The sequence below is a fragment of the Herpailurus yagouaroundi genome, unplaced genomic scaffold (assembly GCF_014898765.1).
Source record: "Herpailurus yagouaroundi ecotype Mexico unplaced genomic scaffold, PumYag 190, whole genome shotgun sequence".
Taxonomy (NCBI): Eukaryota; Metazoa; Chordata; class Mammalia; order Carnivora; family Felidae; genus Herpailurus; species Herpailurus yagouaroundi.
In genome coordinates this window covers 37,943,309-37,964,157 of record NW_024412421.1, presented here as the reverse complement: position 1 = coordinate 37,964,157, position 20,849 = coordinate 37,943,309, and the positions used below count along the sequence as shown (strand labels likewise).

The 20,849-nt window shown below is 55.4% G+C and overlaps 2 protein-coding genes across 14 annotated transcripts in view; one reads left to right on the top strand and one right to left on the bottom strand.

The window, feature by feature from the left end:
- The window catches only part of FANCA (FA complementation group A), a 65,395-nt gene extending 57,804 nt beyond the window's left edge, over nucleotides 1-7,591 (top strand). For 4 of the 13 annotated variants that reach the window (XM_040443357.1, XM_040443354.1, XM_040443362.1 and 1 more), the window contains 9 exons: nucleotides 266-322; nucleotides 468-572; nucleotides 1,469-1,581; nucleotides 2,481-2,619; nucleotides 3,850-3,927; nucleotides 4,214-4,316; nucleotides 4,783-4,858; nucleotides 5,104-5,260; nucleotides 5,412-5,904. In XM_040443357.1, coding sequence (XP_040299291.1) covers nucleotides 266-322; nucleotides 468-572; nucleotides 1,469-1,581; nucleotides 2,481-2,619; nucleotides 3,850-3,927; nucleotides 4,214-4,316; nucleotides 4,783-4,858; nucleotides 5,104-5,260; nucleotides 5,412-5,819 — 1,236 coding nt within the window. In that variant the 3' untranslated portion in view covers nucleotides 5,820-5,904. Of the gene's footprint in view, nucleotides 1-265; nucleotides 323-467; nucleotides 573-1,468; nucleotides 1,582-2,480; nucleotides 2,620-3,849; nucleotides 3,928-4,112; nucleotides 4,423-4,782; nucleotides 5,265-5,411; nucleotides 5,905-6,972 lie in introns of those variants that run through there. The other 9 variants (XM_040443355.1, XM_040443358.1, XM_040443359.1 and 6 more) reach the window with 9 other exon arrangements.
- Nucleotides 5,848-17,992, bottom strand: ZNF276 (zinc finger protein 276). Its single transcript, XM_040443369.1, has 10 exons — nucleotides 16,376-17,992; nucleotides 15,986-16,032; nucleotides 15,444-15,890; nucleotides 14,178-14,256; nucleotides 12,856-12,939; nucleotides 9,268-9,378; nucleotides 9,063-9,138; nucleotides 8,679-8,796; nucleotides 6,520-6,619; nucleotides 5,848-6,439 (listed from the first exon to the last, which is right to left on the bottom strand). The coding sequence occupies exons 1-10, from the start codon at nucleotides 16,930-16,932 to the stop codon at nucleotides 6,193-6,195; spliced, it is 1,866 nt and encodes a 621-aa protein (XP_040299303.1). The 5' UTR covers nucleotides 16,933-17,992; the 3' UTR covers nucleotides 5,848-6,192.
- Between the last annotated feature and the right edge of the window lie 2,857 nt (nucleotides 17,993-20,849).

Genomic DNA, 20,849 nt, shown 5'->3' with positions numbered 1-20,849 from the left:
TCACCTCCTGGGCCGTGTTGGGGCCGAAGTGGGCAGGCTGGGGGGCTCTGGCTGCACGGAGGAGCCACGTGAAAAGGCACTGAGCCCTGCACATTCTGGGCCAGCATGCCCGAGGACAAAAGGCCAGATCTCTAGTCAGCAGTGGTGCTGTGACCCGGCTGCCATCTTCAAGGGTGTTCGCACAGCTGGAGTCTGTCAGCAGACCCCCCTCCTCCCCCCACCACCGCCGTCGGTTCCTTTCTCACTGGCTTATGCTGTTTTGCAGAGAAACTTCTCCCATGGAAGCGCACTGACCCACGACCTCACAGTCCACTTCTTCAGGGTAACTGTCTCCCTCTGCGCCTCCCCAGTCGCCTGCTCACACCAGTTGGGCCACATCCTCTCACTTGTGCTTTGAGGCCACGGCGTCTTCCAGGGCCGGGGTGTACGTGCAAACCGCTGAGCTTCTGGCATGTTCTCTCCTCCAGGGGCTCCTCAGTGCCTGTTCACAAAGTGGAGACCCCTCCCTGACAGCAGACCTGGTCCTGACCGCGTGCCAGACTGAGTGCCCCCTAGTCCTGACCTCTGCACTGGTAGGCACGGCCATCTGCTCAGGGCGCTCCCGGGGCTGGCGTGGTGATCGGGGACCCAGTTCTTGCCATGTGGGAGAAATGGGGGGAGGGGCGAATAGAACCCAGCAGAATGTAGGAGGGCAGGCTTTCCTGCCTGTGCCTGCCGGGAGGGAACACAGGTGTGGGTTCACTGGTTCCGCGTTGGCACAAGGCGACCCCTGGTTGCCTGTGGTCCCCCACCTCAGTTTCCCGTTCCGCCAGACCACCGTCTCGGGGCTTCAGAGAGGCGCTCAGCCTGGCCCTCACGTGGCCTGACATTCTCGGGTTAAGAGCGTAGGCTTCTTTCGGGTGTCTTTTTAAGTTTATTTTGAGAGAGAGAATCCCAGGCAGGCTCCACGCTGTCAGCACAGAGCCCACCGCGGGGCTCCATCCCGCGAACCGGGGAGATCACAACCCGAGCTGAAACCCAGAGGCCCCCCCCCCGGTGCCCTGTGCTCTTAGATTCCTGACAACAGGTAGCTGCCCTGGTTTCGTCAGCTGGAGCCCAGGCTCTGGCAGCCACAGGAGCCGAGCTGCCGCGCCCCCGAGGGTCTCCACTGTTCTCTTAGTCTGTGGCTCATTTGGGTGGCGTTCCCTGCAAGAGCCGTGGCGGGTGTCAAACACCCGCTCCGTTGTGTCATCTGCAGAGGAAGAGAGACCCCTCCCGGCACTGCCGTGGACCCAAGTGCACGGGGCACCACCCGAAGGCCGGAGGCGTGGGCGGCGGGACGTGCGCCGTGCTGAGCGGTGCCCGCCAGCGGGTGGGCTCCGGTCTTCAGTGGTCACCTGAGGGTTCAGCATCTTGGCTGTGGGACTGAGGAGGTGTCCGGGTACAGCCTCCCGGGACCCGCTCACTGGTGATCTCTCTCCTCTGGAAGTTGTGGTGGCCACGTCTGGAGCCCGAACTCCGTAGTCGGTGGAGGAGATGCCTCCAGGGCCCACTGCCCCAGGAGCTGCAGAGACTGTGGGAGGCCCAGCGGTTTGGCAGGAGGTAAGAGGGACGAGGGGACGGGGCATGGCTGTTCTTTGGGACCCGCACTGGGTTAACTCCATGGACACGTTGGCCTTGACAGGCCATAGGGACAGGTCTGCCAAGAAAGGGAAGAAACAGACGCGACCTAGCAGGCTCCTGTCTGAGAAGCTCGAGAATGTTTCGGGAAAGACTGATGTTAGCAGGCCCCTGCCCAGCTTTGCTGCCCACCTACACCCCTCCTCTCCTCTTACGCCTGCAGTCGGCCCAGGACTGACAGTGTCGGCATCACGGGGATGTGTTCGAGAGGCAGATCCGGTCTGCCCAGCTGGCGGTCTCCGGTGCCCGCCGGACTGGGGGACAGCGGTGTTCCTAGAGGCAGTCAGGAGGAGCTCACCCCACCCAGCCTCCTTTATCCCTGAGGTGCCCTGCGTACCGCTCAGGGTCACGAGTGCCTTAAGTCCCAGAAGACCAGGAAGGCCAAATTCCTGCATTATATCCCATTCATTTTTGGCCTGGTTTTGAACCTGCTGGAAACCCTTTCTGGGAGAGAACCCGAGGGTCTGAGTGGCGGGGTCCAGGTCAGAGGCCTGTGCATCGCAACCCTCTTGCAAAGCTCAGCTAGTCGGGACCAGGTGCTCTGGCCGGGCCCCACCCGTCCCCATGTCCACAGCACAGAAGCCCGTTAAGGAGATGGGAAACCCGTCTCTAAGCCAGGGACGAGCCTGACACAGGCATAGGGCTCTGCCGGGGGTTGCTGGGGACACAGACCTTGTTTCTGCTGGCTCTGAAGCCCCTCCCTGCACGACATGAAGGTGGGCAGGGCTGGCGTCCTGACGGTTACGGGACCGAGGACTGGAGGTTTTCGACCACGACGGGGTTTTGAGGCTTCTGTGGTGACACACGTCCCTATCTCCTAGCTGCCTCCTCCCTGACACGACATCCCCTGCGCCTGGCCCGGCCTGGCTCTCTGCTGCCGCACTTTACTTCGAAATCCAGCGAGCCGGGAAAGACCGTGTCAAGAGCCAGCTGGAGAGGCTGGGCTGCCAAGGAGAGGAGGCAAGATACGAAATTCTCTCACTTGTCTTTTCTGGCAAGCTTGCTTCTGACCCGTGCTCTGACCAGCTGCGTTTCTCATGGTTCACCTGAAGTGGGCTTTTCCAAGGAGAGACAGGAAGGGCGGGGTCGTCCTGACTTGATGAGGAAGTGAAGTTTACCAGGTTGACAGGTTTAGTGATACTTGACCATCAAGTTCCCTTTTGATCTTACTCGTGTCCTCTCCACAAGCCGCTGCCCCACGGGGCCTTCTGCGCTCCTGTTTGCACAGCCGGGGTCCCTCCAGGGTCTCCCCAGCTAAAGCACTGGTAAACTGGAAAGTCAGAGCACCCGGCCAGGGTGGGGGTGGGGGGGGGGTGTTCAGTCGCTTAAGCGTCTGACTCTTGATTTCAGCTCAGGCCATGATCTCAGGGTTCCTGAACTCAAGCCCCGCCTCCATCGGGCCCTGTGCTGACAGCGTGGAGCCTGCTTGGGATTCTCTCTCCCTCTCTCTGGCACTCCCCCGCCTGCACGCTCTCTAAGTAAACCTAAAAGTCAACCTGTCCAGGCTCTGGACGTACACACCTGCCTGAGGTTTTTGGTAACTATAATTTAACGTGGAAAAACCCACAAGGGAGTTTCTTCTAAGTTTATTTTATTGAAAGTGATTTTAGTGGCTCCAAGTCTCCCAGGCCTGTGTGAGCTGAGGGGACAGTGTCCAGACAGACCCCACCCAGCCAGGGTGTGTTCCAGCGGGTTGTGGCAGGTGGGCCCCTGCCTCTGGTCAGGGTGGGACGTGTGGGTTTTTCTCTAGGGATTTTATAAACTTCTCCACAAGAAGCTAAGGAGTGAGGCTGGGCTGGGCGTAGTTCCCTGCAGCTCAGGGACAGCAACAGCCTGGTGTTTCACTGCTCTCACTTGTGCAAGCCGTGTTTAAAGGCTCATATAAAATGACCCAGTCGGTAAAAATTTATTCTCGAATTGTCTCTTTAAAATTTTTCTTCATAAGATCCACTTAGAGGAAAAAAAGAACAATGTCCTTACTTAGAATTACTTTTTGAGGATACAACGTAGGGAATTTTATTTAAGTTGATATATTTATTTTGGGGGAGGGAGAGAGAATCCCAAGCAGGCTCTGAGCTGTCCACGCGGAGCCCACACGGGGCCTGATCCCATGAACCGTGAGGTCCTGAGCTGAGCCGAGCCATGAGGCGCCCCAGGAATTTAATGTAAGTGCACCCGTTTTGTTTGCAGCTGCTGGTGTTCCTGTTTTTCTTTTCCTTAATGGGCCTGCTTTCATCACATCTGACCCCACACGGAAGACCTCGTCAGGTAAGGTGACCTTTCCCACCGCGGGCCTGGAGGACACGCCCGAGACCTCCTCAGTAGGGTGTCTGGGAGGACAGCCCCGGAACCTCTGTCTTGAAGGGTTTCTCAAAAGCGAGAACCCCTAGGCCTGTCCTTTGAGGTCTTACTTCAGGACTCAGGCACGAGGGTCCCTGGCCTGTTGCCCCTAGTCACCATTTAAGGCTCACAGGACACACGAAGGCTCCCCAGCGTGTGTGGCTGTGCGGATACTCACGACCTGTAGTCAGCCTCCCTCTTCTGTGGGCCACAGGCTGTTGACACCCCGAAGGCTTTGGACATTTGTGCTGAGATTCTGGGGTGTTTGGAGAAGAGGAGGGTATCCTGGCTGGTGCTCTTTCAGTTGACAGAGACAGGTAAGAGGCCACTGAGACTTGATAGCAGGGGACGACGGCCTGCGTCTGTCCTAGTTAGCCATCCGGGAACACAGGTGACCCAGCAGACAGGTTGCGATCCCCACTTCTTAATCTTTCTTCAGAAATAACTTTCAGATGTTTAAGAACGGGACCTTGGGCCTGACTTTACTAACTCATTTCCCAAGGTGTATCTTCTTGCCAAATACATAAGCCACATCTTCGGATAAATGCAGAATAAACTCATTTAAAGGACAAAAGAATCCCATGGGGGTGCCAAGTCCCAGGGTGCCGCTAGGCCTTCAGGTTGGGGACAGGGGGTCTGCCTACCTCCGCCACCAGCCCTGCTCTTCCAGAATGAGGACGTCGCCCCTCGTCGCCAGGCTCCTGACGTTCCGTGAACGTGCCGACCCTAGGGTAGGCGGGCACCCACGGAGCTGACTAAAGCCATCCCCTCTCGGTGTTGCAGGTGGCGGCCTGGGCCACGTCCTCCTCCGCCTGGCCCCAGATCAGTACGTCAGACTGCTGCCGTTCGCCTTCTACAGGTAACTGCGCCGACTTCCCGGGTTGCTGCCAGAGCAATCCGGGAAGGAGTTCGTGCCCGCAGGGTCGTGCGTGGTCAGAGGAGGTGGTCCTCCCCTTCCCCCGGCCCTAGATCTCAGTACCACGGCGTGTCTCCCTCCAGACGGGAAAGATGCCTGTGACGTCATTCCTCAGATGAGCAGCTGCCGTGCTGATTGCCACTCACCTCTGTGAGGTCTTAGAGTCACTTGTGTCTCCTTATCTTCAGCCTTCTCTCCTACTTTGACGAAGACGCCCTCACCAGGGAGGATGCCTTCCTGCGTGTTGCCGTCGACATGTACCTAAAGCTGATCCGTCTCTTCGTGGCCGGGGAAACCAGTGCACTCTCCACCGTAGCCAGCAGGAGCCGGGAGCGCCGGGGCCAGGCAGGTGACACGCCTCACAGCCCCGTGCAGCCAGCTCTCCGGGGCTCGAGGCCTGTGACAGCCCAGCCCCTACTGGCACGGTGAGCAGATGGGGGCATCCTGACCCATCACGGGATCCCCTGACCTGTGGCTTTACCTGTCCTCTCTTCAGGGTGACCCTGTCGGCTTGATAACAGAAGCTCGTCGTTTGCTGCTGCGGTCAATACCCAGATGCCCAAAAGAGAGCTTCTCAAACGTGGCCGAGGTAACACGCAGACGCCCACTCTGGCGTGTGTGTCGAAGAGCAAACGAGAGTGCTGTAGATACAGCACTTCCATTAAGAGGACAACCCGGGTGTGCGGCACTTGCACCGTGGCCACTTACCTGCTGGGCTGTGGTTGCCAGCTTCCCTGTCCCCAGGCCCCAGGTGTCTGGGGGCTGCACTCGGCTGAGCACAGTCGGTTTCTTGCAGCTGCTGGCCACCAGTGAGGACTGTGACCCGGACGTGAGGGCCGCCCTCCTGAGCAGACAGCAGGCCGGGCCGGATGCTGACCTCTACCGGGAGCCCCGGCTCTTCTGACTGGACCCTGCGCGGCGCACAGCCCAGCTCCTTTGTAAATAATTTATTACGAGCATAACACGGAGCTCTTGCACTAGAAAGTGGATTACAAATCTCTTTGATTGCTTTAGTGGGGAATAGGAATCAATGATTTAAAATCCATCTGGCCCCAAGGTCAGTATCGTGGGTAAATGCTGGTCCCAGAGCGGACGCTGGAAAGGCTACGGGAGTTGCACGGTGAGCCCCCCTTCACCGTACTGCTGTCCAGTGCCCTCCTGACACACAGGTGAGGGGACACGGCATGGGGGCTCCAGGGCAGCGGGTGAAGCTGTGCCATCAGGTCTTAAATGAAAGAACTATCGAAACCGTCTAAACCCCATTTACCCGCCTGAGTTCAGGTGGGCTCAGGCTTCACAGCCTGGCCCTCCGTCGTCCCACATGGTGGCTCCAGGGGCAGGGCCTTGTCCTGGGTCTGCGTCAGAGGGTGGACCATGGACATGTGCACATTGAGGTTGTGGGCCTTCTCGAACCGCCGGCCACACTGGTCACAGGCAAAATCCAGCTCGGTCTCAGCCTTGTGTTTTGTCATGTGGTACTTCAAGGATGCCCGCTGCCGGCACTGGAACCCACAGACTTCACACCTGGGGGACAGGGCCAGGTGAGCAAGGGCGTGGGTGCCAGAAGCATGGCCATGCGGAGGTGTGCCCATCCCCACACTTACTGCAGAGGCTTGGCTCCTGAATGGCGCATCTGGTGGACGAGAAGGTGTTTCCGCTGCTTGAAGGTCTGGCCACACTCATCACAGATATAGTTCCGCACCTCTGGGGACCAGAGGGGACCACAGACGGCATGAACACAGGCACGAAAATGCCCAGCCCTCCCCGGGAGCCTGGTGGCCCAACGTGGTGTTTTCCTTACACTCAAGGCCCAAGCAAGGGGCCTGTGCAAATCTAATTTTATTCAGAGATTAAAAAAAGTTTTTCAAGTCTGAGAGAGGGGAGAGAGAATCCCAAGCCAGCTCCATACAGTGTCTGCACAGAGCCCGACACGGGGCTCCAGCTCCTGAACCGTGAGACCATGACCCAAGCGGAGATTGTCAGATGCCTAATCAACTGGGCCACCCAGGTGCCCCAATGAGAAACATTCCTAATACAGAGTTTCTTACTAATAATAGAGCCCTCCAAATTGCTTGAAAACGTCATCTCGCTGGGACTTCCTCTTCATCAGATGGGTCCATTTGAAGCCTGTTTTCCTCAAGGGAAACTAGATCCGCTGAGCAGAAGTTCCTCGAGGAAGCCCAGTCTATAAAGCTTCACAGACGACTGCCACCTTACAAACTCTACAGACCATACTGGGCCCTTGGTGGGGGAGGGGATGTTTACTTTGGAGATCAGTTTCTTAGGCTCTTGGACAAAAACTGAACAGTCCCTTCTCCTCCTGGACATGCACCTGGGGTGGTGGCCACGAGCTTCTGCCTCACTGCCATTTCCAATCCCACCTGCTCAGTCATCTACAAGCACCTGACACAGCTTCCCACACGGGCTTGTCCTGTGCTAGGTACGACCCCCCTTTACAGCTTAGGCTCTCCTCTCGGGTGTTTCAGGAAAACTGCTAATGGTTGTGATCACTGGTGTCTAGACTGAGACCAGCAGCCTGAAGACCCAATTTAAGGGAATGTCCAACAAGGCTTAGAACAAAAAACACAGGAAAATGGTTTCACTGCGAAACCAACAAATACGACCCAACCATAAAATGGGCTCAGTGAAAAAAGTAAACCAGAATGACTTCCTACAGTAAATTTTTTTTTTAAGTTCTGGGGCACCTGGGTGGCTCAGTTGGTTAAGCATCCAACTTCGGCTCGGGTCGTGATCTCATGGTTCGTGGGTTCGAGCCCCATGTTGGGCTCTGCTGACAGCCCAGAGCCTGGAGCCTGCTTCAGATTCTGTCTCTCTCTCTCTGACCCTCCCCCGATCATGCTCATTCGCCCTCTCTCAAAAATAAACATTAAGAATAATTTTCTTTAATTTTGGGAGAGGGAGAGAGAGAAGCCCAAGCAGGCTTCATGCTGTTAGCTCAGAGTCTGATGTAGGGCTCGATCCCATGAACCATGAGGTCACGGCCTGAGCCGAAATGGAGTCAAGACACTCCACCAACTGAAACGCCCATGTCAGGTGCCCCTACCGTTAAGTTATGTGTACAATTACAGTTTAGGGATAAATACAGATTCAGGGGGCACCTGGGTGGCTCAGTCGGTTAAGCGGCCGACTTCGGTTCAGGTCATGATCTCGCAGTGAGTTCAAGCCCCACGTCAGGCTCTGTGCTGACAGCTCAGAGCCTGGAGCCTGTTTCAGGTTCTGTGTCTCCCTCTCTCTGACCCTCCCCCATTCATGCTCTCTCTCTGTCTCAAAAATAAACGTTAAAAAATTTTTTTTAAATACAGATTCAGTGCATCAATCTTCCTTTTCTTCCTTAATAGACTTGTTTTTTTATTTTTGAGAGCAAGCAAGAGCATGAGGAGGCAGAAGGGGAGAGAAGCCCAAGCAAGCTTCGTGACACAGGGATCGCCCCGAGCTGAAATCGAGGACTGGGTGCCCGACTGACCCAGGCGTCGGTCTTTTAAAGGGGGTGCTGCCAACTCAGGAGAGCGGCCCTGTGAGCAGCAGCAGTGGTCGGAATCCGGCACACGTGAAGCTCTGGGTTTTCGAAGACCTGGGGGTGTGGGTCACATCATTAAAACTGGAGGGGAATCAAACCGTGACGGACGCGCGGGGTTGCTTCTGCCTGACCCACGAGGCGGCCAGACACGGCCCCAGGCCTCTGGGAAGGGTGGCTGGCCCACGGGCCAGTGGAGGTGAGCGTGTGCCAGAGCAGGGCCCGTACCTGTGTGGATCAGCTTCACGTGGCGCTGCAGGTAACGATCGATCATGAACACCTTGTTACAGCCGGGGTGGGGGCACGGCCTCTCCCGGACCTCCTCGTGGTGCTCCTTTATGTGCTTCTGCGGGGGCGACAGCAGGGCCCTGAGCGCCCCGGCCGGGACGGTCACCCCCTCCCACGGGTCCTGCGCGGCCCCCTCAGAGGAAGAGATGCAACCACTCCTCACGCGACGAGAGGCGGGTGCTTTTCCCAAGAGCGGAGGGCTCCCCTGGGCCCCGGCCCGCGTGAGCCCTCGGCTACAAGTCTGCACTGGGCTCCACGCAGACGTCCGGTCCTCCGGGTCAGCTACAAAGGCCGCCCCGCGCCCAGGGCGCCGCCCCTCCTCACCTTCATGCCGTCGGCCCCGCGGTACACGGCCGTGCAGCCCTGGTAAGGGCACTTGTAGATGGTGGGCAGCTCCTCCCTGCAGAGCATGGCACACGTGGAGTTGCCGCCTCGACAGGCGACCTCCCCGGCACACGCGGAGTTGCCGCCTCGACAGGCGACCCCCCCCCCCCCGCCCCCTTACCCCCCCCCCCCCCCAGGCCCTCACCTCTCACAGCGAAGCTTGTTCTTCCAGCCCGGCTTGGGGCCCGGTTTCTTGCGCATTTTTGGCTCTTCAGCCTTCTTGGCTTCTTTGCTTTCGCTCTTTTTACCAGAGACCCTGTGAAGGGAAAAGAAAAAGAGACGTCATCAGACTCCGAGATGCTTCTCCCTCCTCAAACGGGAGAGGTGGGGCTCCTGCCAGGCTCCCACGGCAACCTGCTTGCGTCTCCGTGCTCACTGGTGGCCTTCGGACCGACCCCTGGGCGCCAGGGCGGGAACAACCCCCCAGCAAAGTCCCAGACTCCTTACTGCCACCTCGGGAAGGCGAGGTGTGGGGACGGGGACCACGCTAGCTACAGGAGGAGGTTTTCGGGACAAACTTCACTCCTGAAACGTCAGAACCAAACGTTATTTGGAGACGTCATGCTGAACAGTGAAGTGGGGAAACTTTAGGGGTCAGTCCCCCCATCAAAACGACCACTAGGCTAGAAAAACATCAGAACCAACACTCTGGAACCCGCTGGGAGGCACACAGCTCCAGGAACCAGGCGGGGGCTCAGAGCGAGCAGTGTGGTCTTGGGGACAGAGCTGTGAGTGGGCAGTGAGGACCTCCCAGTCAGTCTGGCAGGTCCCTGAGGGACCAGTTCAGGCCCAGCAACTAATCCCCTGTGGGGTCTAGTGAAGATTTAAAGAGACATGCACACTTTTTCTTCCCACTTGTTCGATCCGGGCATTTAAGGAAAACCGTCGAGAACAACAGGGAACTTGAAGGGCGTTATATGGCAAGTGTAGAGCTAATGTCATCCTCAACGGTGGAAGATTCAAAGCCTTGCCCTCAGATCAGGACCAAGTAAAGGTGCCCGTTTTCACCACTGCTATTAGAAGATTACCCCTAGGGGCGCCTGGGTGGCGCAGTCGGTTAAGCGTCCGACTTCAGCCAGGTCACGATCTCGCGGTCCGTGAGTTCGAGCCCCGCGTCGGGCTCTGGGCTGATGGCTCAGAGCCTGGAGCCTGTTTCCAGTTCTGTGTCTCCCTCTCTCTCTGCCCCTCCCCCGTTCATGCTCTGTCTCTCTCTGTCCCAAAAATAAATAAATGTTGAAAAAAAAATTAAAAAAAAAAAAAAAAAGATTACCCCTATGCACAAACGATATGATCTTGTGTGTAGAAAACCCTGAAGAATCCACACACGCAAAAATAAACAAGTTCAGCAAAGTGGCAGGGTACAAAATCAACACACAAAAACTAGTTCTACCTCTACACATTTAACGGTGAACAAAATGGAAAGTTTTTAAATAACTCACTTGCAACCGCATCAAAAAGAAGAAAATACTGTACTTAGGGACAAACTTAACCAAGAAGATGAAAACCTGTATGCTAAAAACCGCAACACACTGCTGAAAGAAATTAAGACCTAAGTAAGTGCAAAAACATCCCGCGTTTATGGACTGCAGGATTTAATATTGTTAGGATGGCATTACTTCCCAGGCAATCTACAGATTTGATCCCTATCAAGACCCAGTGGTGTTTTTTGCAGAAACAGAAAAAGCTATTCTGTTTCACATGGAATTTTAAGGGATACGGAATAGCTTAATAATTCTGCAAAACAAAGCGGGAGGACTCAAACTCCCTAATTCTAAAATTACAAAGCTACAGTAATCAAAACCGTGTGGTTCTGGCACAGAAAAACAGACATAAAGACTAACTGAACAGAACTGAGAGACCAAGTATAGACCATCACAAGAAAAACAAACTGATTTTCGACAAGGGTGCCAAGACCACTCAGTGGGGAAAGGACAGTCTCTTCAACATACGGTGCTGGGCAAACTGGATGTCCACAGGCCAAAGAATGCAGGTGGGCCCTTCCTTTCCAACGTACATGACCTAACGGACCGAAGACCTACACGTAAGAGCTAAAACGCTCAAACTCTTAGAAGAAAACGCTACCTTTGATGTGACAACAGTTTCTTAAACGTGACATCAAAGACAAAGCAACACAGGGGCACCTGGATGGCTCAGCTAAGTGCTCCGACTGGCTCAGGTCATGATCCTGTGGTTTGTGGGTTCAGGCCCCGCATCGGGCTCTGTGCTGACAGCTCGGAGCCTGGAGCCTGCTTGGGATTCTGTGTCCCCCTCTCTCTCTGCCCCTCTCCCGCTCATGCTCTGTCTCTCTCTCAAAGATGAATAAACGCTAAGAATTTTTTAAATAAATAAAAAGAAACTCTCTGATGACCTTACAGGCTTCTCCTCTTCTCCTTGTCTAACAACCGTTCTTTGAGGCTTTGCCGTGTGTCCCCTCCTCATTGGCCTCCACCCTCTTTTGTGCGGCTCAGGCACCCTGTCAGAGCCACACTGTGACCAGGGAGTCACCATTTGTCTCCCACGCTAGATCGCACATCTGTTGAGAACAGGCGGCTTCAGAGAGCCCGTGGGTTCACAAGTGCGTCCTTGACGGGTATGGGCTGAAGTGCTTGGAGACACTGGAGGACCCTGCTCTTTGCTCTCCCTTTCCTCCCCCTCGGTCACTCGGGCTCCCGACTCTCACTTCTCACTGGAGCCGCGGGGCCCTAATTAACACATCCTAAGTCCCTTCTTATCTGCCCCAGCTATGGACCCAGACAGGTATGTCTGCTGAAACCAAGTCTCGTGCACCAGGGAGGCTCAGAGGCCCTGTCCCAGGTTTCCAGTTGTGACTCACACTGTAGTACCTAAGGGACAACGTGGCCATCGGGCCTGAGCGTGCTGGCTCCGAGCTGTGGTCGGCCCACTCCAGCCGGCCCCACCTCCTGCAGAGCCTGGCTTCGGTTTCTCTTTCCACAGCCACGTCAGAGCCCAAAGGAGAAGGAAAGTCAGGCTGGCTTCTGTTTCTGGGCTGCATCCTCCTGGGTGACACTGTTGCACTCTCGTGTTTTTATTCTACTGTGAAATGCTCCTAACGCTCAGGTGGGGCACAATTGTGCGCAGGTGTTCTGGGTGTTCCTGGGCATGAGGTTGGGAGAAAAGTGACCCAAGTAAACATCAGCCTTCCCTACCAGGATGTTACATCCAGAGAGAAAACCCAAATCTCGCAAAAGGGAAGGTCAAGACAAGACCACAGCAGCAACTCTCCAAGGAGGTGGCACAGAAATCAGTGCCAGAGGCAGATCTGAGAGGAACTGCAGGGCTGGGGCCCGAGCCTCTGAGGGCCTCGCTTGGCACAGAAGCAGAAAGAACTGCAGGAAAGCCGTGGCCGACGGGAGACACTAGTGTGGTGTGACCGAGGGTTAGGGCTGGCAGAGAGGAAGGCGGGAGCTCCCCGAACGAGGCTGAGTCACAGCCACAGGCCTCCTGCCACTGTCACGTGCCACCGAGACCGGGTCCTAGCGCTGACCGAGGAAAGCCTCCCCACCCCCCAGAAGCCACACTCAACAGGCTAAGGGGGTCAGGCCAAAGAGCAGCAGAAAACGTGCTGAGCGAGGGCAGGCCGGGCAGGATGCGCCTCCGTCCCCTGCCCCCACTACTCCCGCCCGGTGACCCTACCAGGCAGACGTAGGTTTCTAGGCTCCCAGTGATGCCCCTCCCAGACCCCAAGGACACGCGGCAGGACCGTCCTCCTTACTTCTTTTCTGGGCAAGGCTCAAAGGATTCATCTGACGACTGGGTGCTTTGCTTCTTGTCATCTTCGTCTTCACTCAGGATGTCTCTAGGGAAGAAGAGAGCACCTTCAGCAAAGGCCTGGGGTGCGTGACAGCTCCAGTGATACTTCCTGTCTACAAACACCACCAAATCTCCATACTCCGTGTTTTAGCTCTCCTGAAAAGGTCTGAAGAAACCTAAAATCCCCAAATCTCTGATCACATCTCCTAACAGAAAGGGCAGGCAGGCCAGGGTCACTTGAGTCCCGCAAGCCAACAATCCCCCAGAAGCCACACTCCCTTCACACCAGGACCCTGAACTCGTGGAGTCTCTCTCTGGGGCCCCAGGCAGCACAGGAAGACCTCAAGGAGGTGGGCTTCTCCAGAAGCGGACGTTTAGATTATGAGGCACCTACTCCCCCTAACTGGAAGCACCTATCCAGCTGACAGGTCAGATGTCGGCTGGCCACCTTGCAAAGTCACAAAGGCCAGAAAAATATCTGCATATCCATGACCTTTACCCTCGAGCGTGAGTAACTGCACAGTCTCTGCAGGGCAGCAGACGGAACGAAGCCTGGCAGGGCACGGCCTTCCCCCGCAGGCCACCACTCATCTGCACGAGACTCGAGGCTGGCCGGCAGCCTCTAGGACAGCCTGCAACCACTCCTGGTGCCGGGGGTGTTTCTAGCAAACCCACTTGGGGTCTTCCAGCATCTTGTTCACCATCGAGAGACACCCCACGGGAGTCGTGCCACAAATCGTGCTGTCCTTCTCCCTGTTGGGACAAGGGTGCACCCGCGTTCCAGCCACAGATTACGTGGCAGTGTGGAAAGGGGGTGAAGGCCGGCCAGTGTGCGGCAGCCACCATGAGTGGTTCTCAGCTGACAAGCAGGAGGCGGTCCCAGCAGCAAACAGTCCCCAACAGTGGCTCGTCCTCCTTACAGAGCCTCCGCCCCAAGTCACGATCCCGTCATGACACAAGGCCAGAGACCAACTTCCCATTTTAGTAACGTCTTTGGCTGGCACGAAACCACGGCCTTGAAGAAGACAAGGCAGCAGCAGCGAAGGGGCAACCATAGGGCTCTAACTTCCACACCACCCTGGTCGTGCTCCCCTTCCGGATACGTCAGGTCTAGGAGGCCCCTGTCGGGAACAAGAAGCCTGGAAGCACCCTCGGCCATTCCTCTCCTTCCAACTGAGAGAGGGAGAGGGCCCCGGCCCGGACACAGGCAGAGAGCACACAGGTTGGCGGAGTTTGATTTTCCAAGGAGGAATGTTAGGCTATTTAAACCCACTCTTCTCTCACCCCTCAGAAAGGTCACTGAACTCGTCTTTTACCCGATCATCCGAGGTTGAAGACGGAACCTGCTTCTCACCCAACCGCCCTGAGAAACAAAGAACAAGGCTCCCATTACCAACACACAGTGCAGGCAGTGCTCCCCAGCAAGGAGGCGTGTGCCCATCGGACAACAGAGCCTTCCCTGTGGGGAGCCTGGGGTCCTCCAGGCTTAAATCCCACCCTCCTCCCAGTCCCACCCCCCCATAAGGTCCCTGCACAGCCCAACAGGCCACCCCCAAGTCTAGCACAGGCACAGACGGCACCAGGCATCAGAAACCCGAGCCAACGGTTCACGTCAGCAAGCCCAGCCCTTCCCAGAGGTTCAGGTCCAGCTGTGTCAGGCAGGGACGACTCACACTTTGTGGGTGTTCCAAAACATTAAAGAAACATTAATATCAAACCATTAATATCGTACTGCATGCACGCAGTTTAAAAGGCCAAGCAGTTCTGGGGCGCCTGGGTGGCTCAGTCGGTTGAAAGTCTGACTCTTGATTTCGGCTCACGTCACGATCCCAGGGTCATGGGATGGAGCCCTGAGTTGGGCTGAGCACTGAGCGTGCAGCCTGCTTAAGATTCTCTTCTCTTCTCTCTCTCCCCCCCCCCCCCCAACCATCTGGGCAGCTGCGTTTTAAAATGCCACCAAGAGCTGGACCACAGGAGCAGCCCAGCGCTCCACGTAGGTGACTGCACATAAGCTGAGGGAAGCGGGAGGGGGAGCCAACTCCGCCACCTGAACGCAAAGTCCGTGAGCAGCTGCCCCCACACCACAGCACCGTGGGACCGGGTCCCACACAATGGCCCTGTGTTCCCTCTTGGCCACTTGGCAGAGGAGCCCATCTATGCAAGTCCCACCGGGATGTCACCAGGACGCCGGCGGAGACCCAGGGAATGACCCGCAGCTGGCCCGAAAGAGCCTCAGAGGTCCCAGCTGCCGTCTTCCCCCACGTCCCACAACAAGGACCCCCTTCTTCTCCCTCCTTTGGTCCCCTGGCCCCGAACAGGCTTAGAGAGGAAGACCAGACGGCAGACGAGCACGCCTTTACAAAAACTGCTGGAAGAGGGTCCCCGGGCCCTCCCCCTGTCGCTCAGGTCGGCTCCTCATCACTTCCCCCGGAGCCTCCGCAAGCAACACCGTGACCACTGCCCATAACAATACAGACACCCGCCCCCCACTGCGGGCCTGCCTGCCTCCAGACGAGGAATCCTGATCCAGTAGCCCAGAGGAGCTCCTACCTGGGGCCCCACTTGGGGGAAAGCTTGGCTGAGGTGGGGGGCACAGGCCAGGCCCTACAGGGTTGACATCTGAAGGAGGCGGGGCCGCGTCCGCGCCGGGCAGGGTCTCGGTCTCGGCTGGAGTTGTGGTCGCTCTGCCCTGGGAGCTCTGAGGGGCAGCCCCAGTAGGGTTGGACCCCCGATGCTGGGTGAGCCACGGGGCCATCTCCTTGTCCCATGTCCATTTGACTGCCAGCGCACTGTCCAGCAAAAGAGCCCCACAGCTGGAGTCGGCGTCCATGGTATAGTCGTGGCCTTGGTCACAGCCCCACACGGCTTGGATAACACCGCAGTACTCGGAGGACAGTGTCCTCTGGAGGCTAGGCAGGGCCCCGCAGCTGGCTGCGTGTCCGTGCACCCAGGCCACCAAGTCGCGCAGGCCCTGGGGGCTCGAAGTGATCAGGTCCACTGAGGAAAGGCACAGAGACGCCACACCCATGGCCGGTCAGCACCCAGCCCACCTAGAGCCTAACCCACAGACCACACGCCGAGGGCACACTCACCCAGACACGCTCCCTCCTCTGCCCCTGGCGGGGGCTGGGCACCGACCCTGTAAAGCATCGGCATGGCCGTGAGCGGGGCTGGCCGTGATCAAGATGCAGGTTCACCAGACTCTTGTCACGGGCCGCCTCTCCCACATGCAGTCTGACCTTCTACTTCCAGAGGCTGTCCCCTTACACCCACGGCCCTCTGTAGCCCTCACCTCCCCCGAGCACGTCTGTCCGTCTCCCTCACACCAGCCACGCTGGTGGTCACCTGTGTCTGCTGCCCTAAGCAGGACCGGCTCCCCGCTGCAGAGGTTCCCCGGCGCTCACTGTGCCTAGACCAGCCCCAGCACACAGGGTGCCTGGCCCCTGAATGCCCACCAAATGAAAGGAGGAGGGGATGCCTACTTTGTGCAAGTCTTCCGGTGGCCCGCCGGGGAGACGTTGACTCTCTGCAGGAAGGACTTGAGGAGGCCGTGGCACTGGTAGAACTGGGCGTGGCAGTTCTTGCAGACAAACTGAGACAGAGCTGGGTCCTGGTGGACAGCCACCCCCAGCAGGTGCTGGAAGTCCCTGATGAAAACACGCTCCCCTGGGGGTGGTCTGTCTGCGCTCTCCCCAGGTGCCCTGCCAGAAATGCTGCGGAGACTCCGTGAGGAGAACTTCCCGTGGCAGAGGCGACAGTGCCCCATGGCAAGAGCCCGGCCTGTTCCTGGGCAAGCACAGAAGACACTGAGTCGGGCAGGGCTGCTGGCTGCACAGAGCACTGGAAGACACGTGCTCCTCGGAAGACAGCAACGTGGCCTGGGGAGGTGAGGCCCAGGATCTGCCATCCTCCCAGTCCTTGAGGAGAAAGAACCCTCCACGGCACTTCCCCAGACGCGTCCCAGAAACGCAAGCCCACGTCTGAGCCAAAGGCAGGCTCTGGGCTCTGGGCTCTGGGCTCTGGGCTCCCAGCTGAACATACAGCCTTTTGGGAGACACGATCAGTGGAGGGTCTTCTGGTCCGGGACACCTTCCAGATAATTCTAAGTGCATCTAGAACAAGGCCACAATTACTCTAATAACAAAACCAGACAAAGACACCACGAGAAAATTACAAGCCAAGATCCCTGATGAACACGGCTGCAAAAATCCTCAGCAAAACATCAGCCAACCAAACGCAACAATACTTTAAAAGGCTCACATGACATGATCCAGTGGGACTCATTCCAGGGGCGCAAGGATGGCCCGACATCCACGTATCAACCAACGTGACACAGTAACAAAATGAAGGATTAAAATCATGAGCATCTCAATAGATGCAGAAAAAGTGTCTGACAAAATGCAATGCCCATTCATGATTAAAATTCTGAACAAACTGGGTATAGAGAGAATGCACCTCAACGTAATAAAGGCCACAGATAAGCCCACGGGTAACATCATACTCACAGGTGAGAGCTCTCCTCTCAGATGAGGAACAAGATAAGGGTGCTCACTCTCACCATTTTTATTCAACACAGTGTCAGAAGTCCTAGCCAGAGCAATGAACCAAGAAAAATAAGAAATATCCAAATAAGTAAAAAAGGAAAAAAAAAACTGTCTCTGTTTGTAGATAACATGGTATTATATACGGAAAACCCTAAAGACGTCACCAAGAGATTCTAAGAATAAACAAACTCGATGAAGTTGCAGGACACAAAATCAATAATGAACTATCAGAAAAACAAATCAAGAAAAGTCTCATTTACAACTGCATCAAAAGGAATAAAATACCTAGGAATGAATTTAACCAAGGAGGTGAAAAACCTTATGCTGAAAAGTGTAAGACACTGATGAAAAACAGCGAAGACGTGAATAAATGAGTATTCCATGCTCGTGGATTAGGAGAATTAATACTGCTAAAATGTTCACGCTACCCAAAGCCATCTACACATTCGATGCAATCTTGATCAAAATTCCAGTGACGGTTTCCCAGAAACACAACAATCTTAAAATTTATATGAAACCACAAAAGATGCCAAATCGCCAAAGCAATCTTGAGAAAAAAGAACAAAGCTGGAAGCATCATACTTCTTGATTTCAAACTATATTACAAAACCACAGTAATCAAAACAGTAGAGAACGAGCATAAAAAAAAGACACATAGGTTGACGGAACAGAAAAGACAGCCCAGAAATAAACTCATACGTATGTGTGGTCAATTAATTTACAACAAAGGAATCAAGAATATATAATGGGGAAATGACATTCTCTCTAAAAAATGGGTGTTGGGAAAACTAGACGCGCACATGCAAAAGAATGAAATTTGATCCCCATTACTTAAACCACAAACAAAAATAAACTCAAAATGAATTAAAGACCTAAATGTGAGACCGAAAACCGTAAAGCTCCCAGAAGAAAACACAGGCAGTAAACTCCTCATCGGTCTTGGGGATCATTTTTTGGATTTGACACCGAAAACAAAGTCAATGAAAGCAAAAAAAATAAACAAGTGGGACTACGTCAAACTAGAAAGCTTCTGCACTGCAAAGAAAACCATCAACAAGATGAAAAAACAACCTACTGAAAATAGGGAAACCTGAGAAATACTGAAACCTGAAAAAATATCTGCCTATCGTATCCAAGGAACTAATATCTAAAACAAAAAAGACTGACACAGCTCCAAAGCAAAAACACGATCCAATTAAAAACCAGGCAGCAGACGTACAGTCATTCTTCCAGAGAAGACACACATACAGCCGGCCAACCAGCAGGCGAACGAGCCCAGGTGTGCGGCCGAGCGCTCAGCACCACTGCTCGTCAGGCAGATGCAAACCAAAACCACAACGAGCTGTCACTTCACGCCTCTCAGGATGGCTGTTACCAAAAAGACAAGAAACGACGACTGTCGTGGGGATGTGGAGAAAAGGCAACCTTCGGGCACTGCCGGTGGGAACATAAACTGGTGCAGCCTCTATGGAAAACGGTATGGAAGCTCCTCAAAAAAATTAATGAAACCACCATTTGAACCAACAATTCCACCTCTGGGTATTTATCCAAAGGAAATGAAAACACGAGCTCAAAAAGGTAGGTGCGCTCCCGTTTTCACAGCAGCATTATTTACAACAGCCAAGGTGCGGGAACAATCGAAGTGTCCACTGACTGAGAAACAGATTTAAACAAGCGGGAGTGTGTGTATACACACACACTCACACAATGGAATGTTACTCAGCCATAAGAAAGAAGAAAATCCTGCCATTTGGGACAACACGGATGGACCCTGTAGGTACTACGTTAAGTGAAAGACGTCACACAGGAAAAGATAAATACCATACAGTTTCACTTATAGGTGTAAGCCTAAAAAAAAAAAAAAAAAAAAAAAAAACCCAAACTCACAGAGAGCAGACTGGTGATAGCCTGAGGTGGGTGGTGGGGAGGGTGCGGGACGGGATGCAGACGATGGAGGAAAATGGTCAAAAGGTGCAAATTTCCAGGGCGCCCGAGCGGCTCAGTCGGGTAAGCATCCGACTTCGGCTCGGGTCACGATCTCGCGGTTCGTGGGTTCGAGCCCCGCATGGGGATCTGTGCTGACAGCTCGGAGCCTGGAGCCTGGAGCTCGGATTCTGGGTCTCCCCCTCTCTCTGCCCCTCCCCCGCTTGCTCAATCTGTCTCTCTCTCTCCCTAAGATAAACATTAAAAAAAAAAAAAGGTACAAATTTCCAGTTCTAAAATAAGTCAATCTTGGCGATGCATATCGTACAGCAGGGTGACTACAGTTAATAATACTGCGCTGTTGGGCGCCTGGGGCGCTCAGGTCATGATCTCGCAGTCCGTGGGTTCGAGCCCCACATGGGGCTCTGTGCTGACAGTTCGGAGCCTGGAACCTGCTTCGAATTGTGTCTCCTCCTCTCTGCCCTTCCCCAACTGGTGCTCTGTCTCTCTCTCTCTCAAAAAATAAATTAATTAAAACCAAGAAAAGACACAGGGCACCTGGGCGGCTCCGTGGGTTAAACGTCGGACTCTTGAGCTCTGCTCAGGTCATAATCTCAGGGTTCCTGAGTTCGAGCCCCGAAACAGGCTCTGTGCTGATGATGTGAAGTCTGCGTGGGATTCTGTCTCTCGTCCTCTCTGCTCCTCCCCTGCTTGTGCGCTCTCGCTCTCTCTCACAAAATAAACAAATAAACTTAAAAATAAATACACAAACTTTTTTACTAAATGCCTTCCCAGCTACAGAGCTTCAAAAAAGAAGCTAGAAACTTTCTTCCTCCTCAAACCCTGCTCCTGAGACCAGCCCTGAAGAAGCCTCCTCCAGGATCTACCCCCTGAGCCTGTCAGCGAGTGTAGACGAAGCCACCCCCACCCCCACCCCCACCCCCAGGGGGATTCAACGAGAGAGGACACAATCCCTCACACGAAAGCAATGTGCACGTTCTCGCAGACACCACCTGCCAGCCGAGGGCCTCTCGCACTTTATCCACTCAGTTCTGTTTTAAGGAAGACGAAACAGGCTCAGAGACGTTAAGCATCTACCTCAAGGCTACAGAGCACACGGCAAAACCAGGATTGACTCTGGCCGCTCGGACTGCAAAACTTAAGCAATAATTACTTAATAAGCCGAGACTGGGCACGGAAGGGTCAGCGGCCTTGCGAAACGTCACCCCGGACGCCGGGCAGAGGCCGCTCTCACCCCTTCCCTGGGGGAGGCCTCGTCGGCAGAGGGGCCCAGGGACGACGAGGGGGAGAAGACGCCCGGGGGGACGTGGTCCCCGGGGAGACGCCGCGGTCCCGGGGACCCCCGGCTCCGCCCGCCCACCCGCGACCCGCCCCCGTGCGCCCGGCCGGACCCACCTGCCTCGTCGGCGCCGTCCTCGCCCGTGTCCCCGCGGGCCCGCGCCAGGCCCCAGCCCAGCCGAGCCGCCAC

Excerpts from the sequence above, each read along its gene's own strand:
- ZNF276 (XM_040443369.1), bottom strand. The coding sequence starts at position 16,932 with ATGTTCAGCTGGGAGCCCAGAGCCCAGAGCCCAGAGCCCAGAGCCTGC. Across the intron at positions 16,033-16,375 it reads CACCGGAAGACTTGCACAAA|GGTCGGTGCCCAGCCCCCGC; the intron begins GTAGGCATCCCC and ends GATGCTTTACAG. Across the intron at positions 9,139-9,267 it reads AACAAGCTTCGCTGTGAGAG|GGAGGAGCTGCCCACCATCT; the intron begins GTGAGGGCCTGG and ends CATGCTCTGCAG.